This window comes from Thamnophis elegans, chromosome 6 (assembly GCF_009769535.1).
Source record: "Thamnophis elegans isolate rThaEle1 chromosome 6, rThaEle1.pri, whole genome shotgun sequence".
Taxonomy (NCBI): Eukaryota; Metazoa; Chordata; class Lepidosauria; order Squamata; family Colubridae; genus Thamnophis; species Thamnophis elegans.
This window is the reverse complement of record NC_045546.1, coordinates 39605255-39621015: the sequence shown is the minus strand read 5'-3', so window position 1 is coordinate 39621015 and position 15761 is coordinate 39605255. Positions and strand designations below refer to the sequence as shown.

General features: G+C 36.7%; 1 protein-coding gene across 2 annotated transcripts in view; it reads right to left on the bottom strand.

Annotated features, from left to right (window-relative positions):
- Positions 1-911: 911 nt before the first annotated feature.
- The window catches only part of ILDR2 (immunoglobulin like domain containing receptor 2), a 55660-nt gene continuing 40810 nt past the window's right edge, over positions 912-15761 (bottom strand). For both annotated transcript variants that reach the window (XM_032220126.1, XM_032220127.1), the window contains 5 exons: positions 12110-12286; positions 11484-11597; positions 6888-7098; positions 5049-5709; positions 912-2718 (listed from right to left, as the gene is read on the bottom strand). In XM_032220126.1, coding sequence (XP_032076017.1) covers positions 2683-2718; positions 5049-5709; positions 6888-7098; positions 11484-11597; positions 12110-12286 — 1199 coding nt within the window. In that variant the 3' untranslated portion in view covers positions 912-2682. The remainder of the gene's footprint in view (positions 2719-5048; positions 5710-6887; positions 7099-11483; positions 11598-12109; positions 12287-15761) is intronic.

Here is a 15761-nt window from a genome sequence, read left to right as displayed (position 1 = left end):
GGATCCTATTTGGGTTTAATGGGCATTTAAGCCTAACAGGCATCCATTATCCTCATTACTTCATTAAGTAAAATATACACCGTATCTACTGGGGCTTTCAAGATATACTCATATTGTATCAATTGTTTTCACATCATGATACAGCATAATGTTGGTTTTTGGTGCAATGTATGATTTGTATATTGAGATTTATGGATTATTATGTTGGATGTATGTCAGTATGTATTAGTATGATGGATTAGTATATATAGTATATTGGCAACAAAAACTTTTCACTTGTCCATCAAATCACAATTAAACTCAGCTTTAGTCTATTATGATATATGAATCTAGTCAATAGGTCAATTATGATGATAGTTAATACAATCTCATTTACCATGAACAAGACATAGCCATATAAGCATTAAAAAAAAGCACAACTGTCACTAAGAGAGAACCTTGTTTATTAGTCTTCTACATCTAAAAAGTTACTGTATAGGCTAAGCTTACATATGGATAGCTCAATTAGCCCGAGGCTGATGACGTTCAATTATTGTGAATTAAAATTTCTGAAGTTCCAGCAAAATGCTGATTGATCTTGAAATCTTGTGTATCTGTTGGGAACGAGTTTGTGAATAACTATAGCAGTCTGTTCTTTTCATCTGTACCAGGGGTGGGTTCTTCCTGGCTTTGCTGTCAGTTTGCAAACAGTTCAATTAAAATTGTTCTGTGAATGCACAGAACCAAAAACAAGATGGCGGTGACAGCAAGAGAACTGGTCCGGGGTCATGACAGTCCTGGGTTGCTGTAACTGGCAGTGACCCAGGCCTATCATGCCCCTGGACCAGTTCTCTTGTTGAAACTGGCAGCGACCCAGGCCACTACCGGTTTGGCCGAACTGGTAGAAAACCACCACTGATCTGTACATATAATGTAATTTTTTATGCAAAGATGTTAACAGAAAGTTTCCAATGATTTGTACAGCTAGGAAACAATGTACTGGTTTCTGCCAAGTCTGAAATATTTTCTGATATTGATAACACGTAGCAACGAGTTGTCTATCAAGAAAAAAACCTGACATTTCAGAAAAAGAAATCAAACTGTTTTGCTAGTGTTGTCACATAAAATAAGATGATCTATGTTAGGATATCAACTAAGCAGGAATCATTTCGATTATTTGTTAAAAGGGATCCTTGTGTTATTTGTTAACAGAAGGAAAAGTGACAGCATGGCTTCTGCGATATTACCAAATAAAGCTAGTTTGATAAAAAATAATAATCAAAGTTTTATAAGATTGGAAAGTGTCTCAGATTGTCTGGGTTTTCACATGGAATCTTTCAAGATTTTAGACATTTTCTTTTTGTTTAGACATTTTAAACCCTTTTATTATAAAAAAAATGCATGGGAAATCTTTTTGCCTTCAACATAATACAAAAAATAACAAACTCAAGAGCTCTTTAAGCTGCTAATTCTGCCACCCAATTGTAAGACTATTCATGCTTTACAAAAAATTTTAAAAAAACATGAAGTAGTTCTTAATGGTGATGTTTATCCAATTTTTTTTATTTTTAGGATTTTTTTTCTATTGCTTTTAGAATAGTCTCAACCAGAAATAATAATCACAAAGTAATACTGATCTGTGTATAAGTATAAAAATGTAGAGGGAGAAAGAGATTTACATAGATATATTCTTTGTTTTGACTTTCTCTGTGTATGTATGTATTCCTGTATGTGTGTGTATGCATTTTCTTTGCCTCTCATTTTATTCTTTCTAGTTGTAGTGTCTCCTCCCAATTGGTTTTCTAAAACAATAATAATTGTCCAAAGAGTATTGTCAACAGAACCTTTACTTGAGCTCATCTTATGATAGGACCATTCAGTAACCCCAGCTGAAGCCTTTTATGGCTATACTTTATCTGTAAGGCAATGCTGATACATCATATCAGACAATAGCAAAATAACATGGAACATTTTCATTACAGCAAAATATATTGAGTTTCACTTTCAAAATAAAACATTAATCTCACTGGCATCTCCCATTACTGAATGAACAGGACATTAAAAAAACAATAATAAATGAACTTCACATGTCATACATTGTTGTTTTGTCCTTCATAGTCCAATGCTCCATGTCTCTGTTTCAAGACATTTCCAAAAGGATGAATATTTCCTTTTCCAGATGTTCTTGAAAAGTATTTCTTAAATTACAACAATCACTACTTATTTATATGAAGTCTCTATTTCTGTCTGTATGTGATTCAGCAGAGAAATGGGACAAACTCGCTGAATCTGCGGCAATGTTTCCTGTGAAACATAAGATCCAGTGCATGTGGAAAGTCTGCTATATCAGAAAACAAAAATTCTACTATACGTTGAAATTGCTTCTTTAAAACTGCAACTGTTCCGAGGCCTAAAGATAGAATGTAAAGGCAGCACCTTTTCAGAAAGACATACGAGAATAAATTTGCCAAAAGAAAACTTTGTGTTTCATTTCCTAGTCAAGTAAGCTGTTCCCTTCCAAGGGGTTAGACCATCAATTGCATGAGATCAGCTGGATAACACTGACTATGATATAAGTTCTCAGTTCACAAGATGAAACATACAAATCTCTGAATGTACCCTATGAAAGCATTTATTTCTTTAAGACGTCATGACTTTGCTTCTGTATTCCCAGTCCATTAAGAAAACTCTTCTCTATCAACATCAAACCACAAGGGACATCCTTGTTGGGAATTCGTTCTGAGAAAACAAGAAAAGAGAAGCAAAAATATAAAATATAAAAGCAATCAAGAAAGATGGGGTATAACATACCAATGTTTTACTTCCTCCTCCCCAAAAAACATAAAATGAAATGGGTCAAACATTTCTGCCATATTATATACCTAATATACACCTGCACAGCCCTTCAATTGAAAATAATGAAAAATATAGAAGGGTTTCATGTTGTATTCCCCTTTTTTGGAGTTAAAAATCTCCCAAGTACACACTCCATCAAAGGGGCTCTATGTTTTCCTCTTCTCCTTTGAAATAATGATCCCCTAGCAATACAATAGTCAGTAGCCTAAAACATTGTGTGGTCAAGTGATTATTCTTTCACACAAAAACAAGAAAGGCTTCACTTTAAGAGCAAGGGACCTTTATATGATATAAATAAAGAAACAAAATAAAAGGAAGGCTCTTCAACTATTTTTATATGTTAAGGCATATTCCCTTTCCTCCTTTTTTCTTTTACTCCATGTGAAACAGGCAAAAAATTGCTGTGCTTCTTTTCACATGGAACACACAATTCAATGAAATCAAACATTCAGCCTTCCTTTAAAAAAAGTTTTTTCCCAATGGCTTGGAAAAAAATATATTTATCCATTTCCGAGTTAGTCTAGGAAGAGACAAGAGACAAAATAAGTAACAGAATGAAGTGGCCATTTCACGCCAAGGGACTATCCTATAAGGTATAATTTATCTGGAGGCTTGTCATGTGCTAATTGTAATCAATATGGATTTTTCATTGATTTGTTTAATGTTTATTATATATAATGATCATGAAAAGAAAGGTGGCTATGAATCAATTATTTATTCATTCATAGGAACCTTAAAAACTTGTTTGAACAGTTTGTCGTCATTCCATTAAACTGTTTTCTCATAAGCACAACCTGAAGTTTATATTTAATATAGGTAGTCCTCATTCAGGGATCACAATTAGAACTGGTAACTCAAGCAGGAAGTGAAAAATCATGTGAATGCAACTGTCTTTATCTTATTGCTTCAGATTTTTTTTATGCTTCACAGAGCTTGAAGGATACAAATGCTTATATAGCCCCTTTTCCCTACTCCCTTATCTTTCAGAATGTTCTCCCCACCACTAGGATAATTAGCAAGAACAAAAACGATATTTGCATTTACATTCAATAAAGCGGAAGGGAATACAAGAGAGTAACAGACACACAATGCACTACATCAAAAGGAATGCAGTAGACCCAGCTTTTTGCTTAGCATATTCCCAGCTGCCAGCCAATAGCTGCCCAAGAGACAAACAAAAGCCTTTAGTGTTAAACTGATTTGGATCTTGTCAGTTTCAGGCAGCAGCTGTGAGTTGCATGGTTCTATCAAGTAATGAAGATCACAGAGCTGAGCCTGTTAACTTGTGGTTAGCATTTTTAGCAATGCACTGTGCTGTGGTGAAAATTTTGGTTATGGACAATTATTGTGCTTTGTGAGTGGGGGAGGGAGGAAAAAAGTGATTAGGCATAGAACAATATGTAATACTATAATGGCAAACATGTGACTGAAAAACAGATGCTGTGAAATTCATAAATGTGGATATTGATCACAAAATTACTTTTCATCATAGTTGTAACTGTGAATGGTCACTGACCAAGGCAGTCACTAAAAAGGATTATCTGTATACTCAGATTTTTAAGGAATACACTTGATTTACTCTTCACAAATCTGGTTCACCACAAGGCTGTCAATGGAAACCAATGAAGTATCACAAGCAGAAGAACCATCTGAGCAGACTTTAATACAGAATCCTTTTCTTTTTGCTATCATTCTCGTACCACCAAAGCTACAATGTTCAATGGATAAGTTCATATTGTGAATTCACTGTATAACAACTCTTTCAACCATTCAGAAATAAGGCAATATGTCTTTCAAGTGTGGCATAATATTAAATTCTTTAACTTAGAGGTGTAAATTAATAAACAATGATCTTTTTATTGATGAAATTAAGATGACATTAAGACAATTTCTACTGAATTCATGGCGTACCCTTCTGCCCATGACACACACTTGCTGAATTCATATTTTGCTTCACTCATATTTCTCTTAATCTATCATACTGAAGTTTGCACTATCCTTTTCATCTGGCCACATTTTTAAATGGGCATTTTTGAATTGTAAAAGCAAGATTCCCTGAGGTAAAGAAAAAGTAGTGAGGGGTTGTTGTTGTTTGCCAACTGCAACTTTAACATTAAATCCAGAATACACAACATCTCTGAATCATTCTATCAAAGTGCAATAAACATTCTGCCCATTTATCCCTAGAGCAAGGGTATCAAGCATAACCTCACTGTTTTGGGGGGCTCTTTTTTCCTCTTCTTCTCTGATGAATTGAAGTTAGGTTGTTCTCTGTTTTTGTATGAAGAACCCCGGCTCAATTCCCTCTCACTGTAAGGTGGCAGAATATCTTCTCCTTCCTCTTGTTGTGGAGGTTGTTGCTGCTGCTGTTCTGCCTTATAAGTTGATTGTGGTGACCAAGCATAGTAAGATCCTCCTCTTTGACTGGATTGTGAGCTGAGCTTTGAAGGTGTGTCACTATGTTCACCATTCTCATCATAGCTTCGTGATTTCCTTTCGAGGGCACTAGTGAGGTAGGAGTGATCATATTTCTGACTTCCTCCAGGTGTCCGACACACTAGCCGAGGCAGGTGTTTCTCTTCATGCATACGTCTCCTAGGTGGACTGTATCTCCAACCCCGTTCTGGGTCTGTTATGGGTTCACGATTTCCTCCCCTGCGTTTACTATAAAAATCATCTGAATTCTCCAGATGTTGTATTGGCCCCACCCTTGATCCTGTTCTCTCAAAGTGTCGTGGCTCTTGAGTCGCCTCAGTCCGATGAGCCTGTTGACTGTAAGATTCAGCAAAGGCTGCTAATTCATCCATGGAGACAGCTGGCACTCCAAAAGAAAAACTCTTTCTTGAAAGCATTTCTGACTTTGATCTCTGCTGGCTGGGTAAGAGATAAAAGAGATGCTTTGAATTTTGGTTTAATTTTTTTAGATTAATTATGTAACCTACTTGTCTGTTCAGTCAATGTAAGTAATTCCCAATGAACATTTGAAATATTACAGCAGTATTATACTTGTACTGGCAGCACCCAAGTGATCAGTGGAAAATTCTTTTTTAACACTGATCGCCCTATTTCTAGAGCAGGGAAAAGTATATACCTAAACAAAGTCATAACTTTTTATCTATGTAGTTTTCTACATCAGGCTACCTGAAAAAGTTATTCTCCAAAGTCTCCAGTAGAGGTGTTTTACCACATGCCCTTTCAATTGGATTTGCAGCTATTGAATTTGGGCCCTTTGCCAGGCAAATAATCAACTAAGAGAATATTCCAAATATGTCATTTCTTATACTTCATCTGTCCTCTAAGTTGACGACTATTACTAAGCCAGGCATGTGTTGGGGAAATCCTGATTTGGGAATAGTACATATGACTAAGATCTGACACAGTAGTTGGTTGCCAGCTAAACGAGACAGCAGTATAATATTTTGGGAGAAGAAAAAAGAAATAAAGAGTGGATTGTTCTTTATTTTGTGTCAATCACTTCAAATATCGCTCTATTTCTGAGCACAAAGAAAGTGATAAAGTTATCTACTTCCGTGTTTCCCTGAAAATAAGACAGGGTCTTATTTTCTTTTGACACCCCCCCCAAATAAGTGCTTGGCCTTATTTTCGGGGAGGTCTTATTATTACACAATACATTTTCCAGATAAGACAATGCCCTTTTATTGTGCTTCAACTGTGCAAACTACTTTGTAACTTAGCTTGATTATGATTAAATATACAACTCATCTTTATTTTGTACAACTCAAGATAATATGCATAATGTTCATTCCTCATAACAACAGCAGTGTGAGGTTGTTGAGAGAGTGATTGGCATGAAGTCACCCAACTAGCTTTCATGTCTGAGGGAGGGCCAACAATCACAACCTCCCAGTTTCTAATCTAGCGTTTTAACCACTACATCGAACTGGCTTTCCTTGCTTTATCATATCCAGTGCAGTGTATCAGATCTTTAAAATGCCTTATGTTCATACTTGCTATTAATCCATATAAATCAGGAAAGTAAAAATACTGAAAGGCAATAGCCTTCTGTTTACACTTTTTAGCACTGAACCTACCTCATTCTGAAGCTTCCTCCATGTTCCCTGTAATCAGAACGTGTTTGTGGTCTGGATGCACCACTTCCACTAACAACCCCTGTCCAGTACTCAGCATCACCACCCATGTCTCCTGAAGGAGGAAGTGCTTTCCTGCACACCTGACGGTAAGACTGGCGGAAGTTGGCACCCCCGTCATGTAAAGAACTGAGCTCTGAGATGGTGTTACTGTCTGGAATGAAAGATTGTAGTTACTGGGAAAGTGTTAGAAAAGGTACAATTTCTTAAGATGCTTATACCACCCTGAACATTATTTGCATAAACAATTTCATTGTTTACTTATGATGTAGAAGAAATTACGAGCAATAGTTCTCAACCTTACTTATTTTAATTCTCATCACTGATTCTGTCAAAAAAACCTAGCTGCCATGTATGGGGAAAAGTCAAAATTTTCAAATTGTATTATACATATAAACATATGTTCAGCTATTATGTTTATCAATATCAGTAATTATGATATAAATAGAACAAAAAACTTGCATTAGTACCGTGCTCATAAACTTTACCCTATAACTCTAAAAAGAATAAGGGAGATTAACTGGGGTGAAACAGTGTTTGACTTGGGAAACCTTTGCAAATCAGGAACTATTCCAAATAATGAGGCATGGCACAAAACGTTTATTTATCTATTTGCTTAACAACAAGCTTATCCTTTCATAAGCTGCTCCAAAGCTATATGCCAGGAGGTTCTCTGCTGAATGCTCAACTCTCTTTGTCTCACCACATTCAAGTGGAGATTGACTACTTTGCCTTCCATCTATTTGGTCTTCCTTTCTGTTATAAATATACATACAGTATGTAACATGGATTCCACAGTACTACTTAATGGGTTCTGTCTGACCAAGGAAAACGTAAAATTATCATCAACAATCTCTCGTTTGGGAAATTTACCAGCATTCTGCAGCATAAAACCTCGTCTTGCAAAGAACAGAATACTTGCTGGCTTTTGGTTTGTAGCTTGCTGGCTGATTTTCTGTACTCTTCCGCTAGGAAGAATGTTCTTCCATTTAGTCCTTGGCACTGGTGATGCTGGAAAGGCCTGAGATAATTGACTTAGCATTTCTCCATCTGACTGAGGCCTGAGTGAGAAGGATTCATTTCTTTGGGGCAATGAGAATGTTGCCAGTGTGCTTGTTCCCAAAAGAATAAAATAAGATAGCATCATTAGGAATCCCTAGAGAAACTGAGCAATTTAAAGGTCAAGGCCTGCTGCTTGTGTTATATGTGTATGCTTTGTTATACTTGTTGGCATACTGTTGATTATTGCTAAGTATATACAATATCTATGGATATTATGTATGATGCAGGATGAGTGTATAGAAGAATGAGTTTTCAGACAATGGAAGATGTATCACTGGGAGCACAATTAGTCAACTAAAGAAAAACTACAGGCTAAATGTTTGAAAGCTGTCCCAAATCAAAAGTTCCAGGCCATCTTCTGTCATTCTGGTGCTGTTTTAAGAAACCAGGTCACTTGTTACTAACGTTCTACCCATTATTTCAGTGCAGATGAAAGGACTGATTGACATACATTATCAAAAATTGGATGGAGACATTGATAGAATTATTCTCATCCTCTTTGCTAATTTAAGTAATAATTTCAGGGCAACCTGGTTTGGAGGGCCAAGGACAGAGTTTATGATGTTTTCATAAAATTTCATCATTTTTATAAGGAAATATTAACTGTTTCCATGTATTTGGCACTGGAAAAGACAGTAGTATTGCTGGCATATTAATCATTACGTTCTCCAACAACCTCTCTGGCTAAATTGGCTGAAGTGGCCATAGAGGTGACAGTGAAGAAGCAAGAAACATTAATTTGGACTTGTAACATTGCTGTTTGGCAGAACTATTTTGGGTAGTGAAAAGATTCTTCAACAATGACCCAGTAATGACAGCTCCTGAAATGTTAGCTTGTTCACTGTGGTAAATTTGCTAAGGAAGTAGTTTGCAACTATTATAGCTGAATCTGGAGTGATATATACATCACCAACAGTTCATGTTTTAGGGGACAAGTTTCAGTTTCGAGAATTTAGGGTAGCGATATGTTAACCTATCACCTGCAAATTTGATTCTTGTCCATTTTGCTTATTACATCTAGCAGACTGGAACTGATGATATTGATCCAGGGAGAGGTAAATGCATTAGAGTATCTTCTCTGCTGTAAAAGAAGTGGTGATCTAATCCTTTCTAAAGACCACACCTTAGACTTGGGAGATACTTGAGAACTACTGTCCTATTACAAGTATTATTGCTTGGGCTAAATGCTTGATAGGATGATAAACAATTTCTTTATGAGTTATTGAATAATATTGATACACTAGACCTGTTCCAGTTTGCTTTCAGGCCTTGTTTGGCACTGAAGTTACTTTTGTTTCTTTGCTAGATGACAGATTCAATGGGAAATACAGGATAACTGCAACTTTCTATTCTCTCCTGGATTTAATCTAAGTATTTTGCCATCTACCTCTGAAGTTGAAGGCATTATTTTTCAATGGCTTGGTGCCTACTCCAGAAACAATTAAGGGATTACAGAGTTCCTGACTCCAAATCCATTTTATCACTCTTGTTTATCTATATTAATTCATTGGTGTTATCATCAGTAGATTTGGAGTTGAGTATCACTTGTATACTGATGATATCTATAGCTCTAACTGGTACAGTTTTTTTATAGATTACTTTTTCTTGGAATTGGATAAATAACCAGAAGCTGAATCCAACAAGATGGAAACACTGTGGATTGATTGTCTAAGAACTGGAAAAATCTTCGGTTCTGGGTGAGATTACTATTTATTCCCTATGAAGGAGGTGGAATACAGAGTTGGGATATTAGATTTTCTTCTGTCACTTGAATGCTGGCAGCTGCAACCCTTCTGATCATGGATAATCCATGTCCTGGTAACATATGCATATTTGAATTATTGCAATGATATGGGTCTGTTACTCTGGGTCTGTTCTTGAAGATGGCAGGAAAAATGTTGCTAATATAGAATGCAGAAGTGATTATTGCATTGCCTACTTAACTTAGATTTCTTCCTTTATTTAGATTTTATGGCTGTTATAAGTTTCCTTGAAAAGTTTCTTTGAACAGTGGGCAAGCTATACATTTTTTAAAGAACTAAATGTCTTTTAAGTCTAATTTAAAGATTGGTCCAGTTTTAAAATATTGCAAAAATGACTGCAGATCAGAGCTAAATAGAGAGGGAGGGGGAGTTCAGAAAAAAAATTCCATAGAAACTACATCTTAAAAAATGGTGCCTTTATAGTGAAGTCTGCTTATAGAACAGCATATCAAACCAATGTGACATTTATATTATAATGTGAACATTTTGATATGCATTATTTTTACGGTGTCAGAAATATGGTATCTCAGTAATACTTTTTCTGGAATGGTAAATGCAGCTTTTCACAATGACTTGATGTTTTCCACCCATCACCCCCATTGCTTATCCCACTGCATGTAATGACATTTGGATCCGAGGCATTCCAATCTGGAGGGAACCTTTTTATAGTATTCTCAGTGGGTGGAAATGGCAGCATGTTCAGTGATGAGTGTTGTAGAACACCATGTAATTTGCTAGTTTTTTCTCAGAACTGTGTTTAAAGTCATTCCTTCAGTCTGCCTGTCAATTGATTGAGGCAGCCTGCATGTCTGAGACTGCTAGAACGTACTGGCTCTTCTAAAGTGAGTCTATTGAATGTGTATGCTAAAAATAGACAGCAGCAATTATTATTTTTTACATAAAACTCCCTGTATTCATCAAATCTGAGAGGGCTAAACGAGTCAATGTCTTGGGTTACTATTTTGTTTCATTTGAAATGATTGCTATGTACAGATAGATATGAAATAAAGTATCCGTGAGTAGCAATTTGTGGGCATGCACCTGCTACAATATTATTTAGGAAAAAAACACTTCAATGAATGACTCAGTTATTCACAGTGGAACTTATTGCATGGAAATGGTAATATAGCTAATTTATCTTCTTCCTAAAGTACTTGTTAAATCTTTTTAAAATCTGGTTTATAAAAAAAAATTGGTTAAGAGTGGATTGTATTATATATTACTAGTTTATGACATAAACAATATTTAAACTACTTTTAAAAAGGAAGCCATATATGATTAGCTAAGCAACAGAGGAAATAGGCAGTTCTAATCCTTGATTCTTATTTTAGTAAAAGGACTTATTTTATACAGCATTACAATTGCATGCAGGGGCTCATTTAATTGAATTTTTTTGTACTTATTGAAAAAGTCACGTGAAAGTTTCAACCTCCTTCCAACTGCAATATATGTAAATTAAGTAACATGTTTATGTAACTTAATTTACACAACTAACAGATTTTTCAAACATCCAGAAAATTTTTCCTAAGGATTTTTGAAAAGTAGCCCACTTTTTTGGAGGGGGCAGTTCTAACAACACCTGGAACCAGCATTACCTAAGGATAGAATATGGTGGTGAGCATGGCAGTGGGAAGTCTATGTTAAAATCCCATAATATTTTGAATTGAAGAAAGGACAGCATTAGTTTGAAATAGTTGATAAAATTGTTTCTCACATCTCTCTCGCATCCTTCTGGCTGGGTCAAACTGAGCCAATTCTTTCTCAACATAGTACAGCACCTTCATAGAATCTCTGTCTTTGTCAGTTTGTATTCGGTAACCCTTGTGCACTGCATAGAGAAGTAAGTGATTAGTAAATGTATTCTTTCTAGGACACAAATATTTAATATTCCATTAGGAGGTCATTGTGCTATGATGTATAACTATCCTACGAGTTTTTAAATATTTAGGAATATGTTTTATTAAATAATAAACTTTCACTATCTACTGATGATGAGGAGGTTCCCAAGTCCACTTCAAAGTGCTGCTTGTCATCTTTAAAGCCCTGCTTGAGTCAGCTTCGATCTGTCTCTCTTTACCCTAGCTTTCTCCGAATTTCATCTGCTCATTCAGTAACATCTGACAGAGAGAGCTTGCTGGGAATCCCAGCATCAATGGAATGTAATCTTCACTGACTTCAGAATTCAAATTTTCTTCATGGTTTTCCTATTCTTTTGGAAACAGAAACATTCCCAACTAGATATCTGCCACAACTACTCCTAAATTCATATTTAGACAGTCATAAAACATAGCTCTTCATTTGAGGGAGGGAGAGAGGGAGGGAGAGATAGAGAGAGATTACCACTTTGTGTTCCTGCACCAGATTCACTTGGTGCCAACGGAGGTAGATGTGACTTCTCCACAAGGACAGCATGAGATGGGACGCCACTACCCAAAACAGTAGGGATACAGTATGGACCTGGGATTGATGTGACTGCTGGAGGATATCCAGCTTTTGCAGCTTTTCCTGCTTCATACACTGAAAAAAGAGTAACAAACAATACTTAAAATATATCAAGCAGCAGCTGTCCTTTCCTTGTTTAGCTAGCAGATGACCCAGTCGATATTGGCTAATGTGAAAAATGAAGGAGGATTGGATCTGATCCTGATTTGAATTGGAGGCCATGAGGAAATCTCAGGTGTGTAGGCTACATTGGAAATGGAAATAGAAAACCTAAAATCATTAGCTGAGCACAACTCAGAAGATTTGTCAGACTAGCTTTCCTCAATCTTGGAAACCTGGAGGAGATAGGATATGTAGGAATAAACATTATAATGTAAATTTAGTAAAGTCGTTTTGAAGAAGCAATCTCATTAGAAGATATTCCAGAACATAATTTACTTATTAATACCACAAGAAAATTTGATTTTTGAACTGATTATTTGTACAAAATTGAGCAGTATCTTACAATGAAATTTGAACAACTGAATAGACAAGTCCAGGATATACCATATTTTTCAGACTCTAAGACGCTCTGGTCTATAAAAAGCACTTAGCTTTTGGGGAGGAAAACAAGAAAAAAAATCTGCCTCTGCCTCCTAGCATCCATCTGGTATTCATCTGGCCCATTCGCTACAGCCCGTTCACCACGGCCCGTTTGCCGCCAACCCCCGTTTGCCATTCCCTGTTCGCTACCACTCCTCCACTGCCCCTTTGCTGCTGCTGCAGCCATTTGTCGCAGCCAGTTTTCCTCTCCCACTGTGGCCCATTCACTGCCGTGGCCCGTTCGTCGCCACCATGGCCCCACTCAACACCACCACTACGGCCCATTCTAGAACAGCTAATCAGCGGTGCACCAACCCCCCATCACAATATTTGCTGTATAAGACGCAGAGACATTTCCACCCACACTTTTGGGAGGGAAGTGTATCTTATACTCCAAAAAAATGCGATAAATGGTATTTGAAATAATATAACCAATCACTCTCTTGCTGATGAGGGGATTGAACTCAGTGACCTCATTTGATATTTCCAACTCAGCGATTCTCCCTTAATCTCATAGCAATTTACCTTTACTACCATCGACAGTTAATATAAAAGGACCACTTGTTGAACAGATATGGTAACAAAGTAGGATTAATACAAACAAAAATGTGCCCAATGAAATTGTATGATTGTTCTTTCTCAACATATAGTCATTTTGATTCAGAAAGATGAGTACCATTTTATACATGCAGTAATTTTGAATGCATACCTATCTTCTCCAGTACAATAATCCAGTTCTTTTTAACTAACTGAATTTGTGGATGAATTTAAGGTTTGAGGTATATTGGATTTACATGCTGCCCTTTTCCCAAGGACTTAAAGTATTCAAAAAAAACCCAATTGATATGTACAATAAAAATTTAAAAGTTAAATTAAAATTAACAACCAAATTAATCCTGTATTTTATTCTATTCAGCCAGGCCAGCTTGCTGGAAAAGCCAACTTTTTAGGGCGCATCGGAAGGACCAGAAGTCGGGGATTATGTGAAGTTCCAGGAGCAGCTCATTCCAGAGGGAAGGCGCTCCCACAGAGAAGGCTCTCCCTCTGGGGGTCGCTAGCCGGCACTGTCTGGACGACGGCACCCTGAGGAGGCCAACTCTGAATTTAAATGTCATTTAGCTACCACTGTTGATTGAAGCTGCTGAAATGTTATGAAAAACTTTCAAATCATCAAAAATGAAACAGCTGCTTTAAAAAAATAACACTTTAAAAAGTTAACATTGCAAACTCACACCCAATAGTGGCTTTTTGCTAGTTGTTAATATACCTGCTAATTGAAACTGGAGAAACCTGCAAATTGTCTGTGCCAATCTCCATATTATTTCCAAAGATCTCAACAGTTTAAGATGAGCTCTTGAGAAAGCTTGTAGAATTGCAGATAAGAAGACTGACAAAATCTAGGTGTGCTAGCAAAAAACCTTCACTATTAGGTACATTATCCTACACTAGCAGTACAAATAAATTGTAAACTTTGATAGTCAGCTATACAACAAGTTAAATAAGTTTAAGGTTAAGGTTTATTGTATTTATAAACAGTAACTTGTTTATACAAAAGGTCAAAGGAAGTTATACTAACAGACATGTTTTAAAAATGTTCTAAAGCAGGGCTCCCCAACCCCTGGGCCACAGGCCAGTAGCGGTTCCATGGCCCATCAGGAACCAGGCCATGCAAGTGGTAAGCAAGCAAATGAAGCTTCATCTGCCCATGTGCAGAATCTAGTTTATATGCAAAACCATCCCCCCCTCCCCCAGTCCATGGAAAAATTGAAAGGTTGGGACTCCTGTTCTAAAGCAATGTTTCCAATCTCAGCAACTTTAAGATGCGTAGGCTTTCACCTTAAAGTAACTGAAGTTGAGGAACAGTGTTCTAAAATGTCATAGAACAAAGTAGTTCAATTTTATTCAACCTCCAGTAGTTACATGTATCTGGTTAAACATGGTTTCACCTAGCCTGGGAATATTTTGTTGCTATCCCATGAATAACATTTATATGAAATTTAGTCCTCTTCATGACCAGATAATTTAAGTTTTAACTTTTTATATTGATTTTTATACTGTATGTACCCTAACTATAGTTTTCAATCCAATGAATAGCAATAGCACTTATATACCACTTCACAGTGCTTTACAGCCCTCTCTAAGCAGTTTACAGAATCAGCATATTGTCACAACAATCTGGGTTTTATCAACCTCGGAAAGATGGAAGGCTGAGTCAACCTTGAGCCAGTGAGAGCAGTCAGCAGAAGTAGCCTGCAGTACTGTATTCTAACCACTGTGCCACAGTTCTTAGCACATAATTTTTCTTTATATAAAGAAACATACAGGGCGGGGCATAACCTTTTCCTAGGGGGTCACAGCAACACTTGTAATAACAACACAAATAATTCATACACCATTCGAAAGCCCATCAAAAACTGAGTTTATTGACACGATTTAATAGTCAGTATGACCACCATTAGCCCTTCGAACAGCATTCAAACGAGGTGGATAAGAACACAACAAATCTTCAAACAGTTCCGTTCGATTTTCCAGATTTTTCAACACAGTTTCCAAATTCATTCTCAAAGTTTCAACCGAATATCGATTTTGACCTTGCTCCTGAATCATCAGAGCTTCCACTTCATCCTTAATTATGGCCCCAATGTTCTCTGCCGGATTGAGATCTGGCGAATTTCCCGGCCAGACGTCATTGCCCCAAAATTCGACATTGTTTTCCTTTAACAATTGCTGAGTCGCATTTGCACGCATGCAAGGAACTTTGTCATGAAGAAAGACAGCCTCACCAACCACCAAGACATTGTCTGGATCACTGAGAAATGGAATGACATTCTCCAATAAAATTTTCTCACGGAAATAACTGCCATCCCAGGATTCCCCTTTATCCTTCAAAACCCAATGCAGTTTCTTGGCTGTGAAAATGACGAAAATCCCGATGCAAGTCGGATTGCGAACGATTTGTCGATATCGT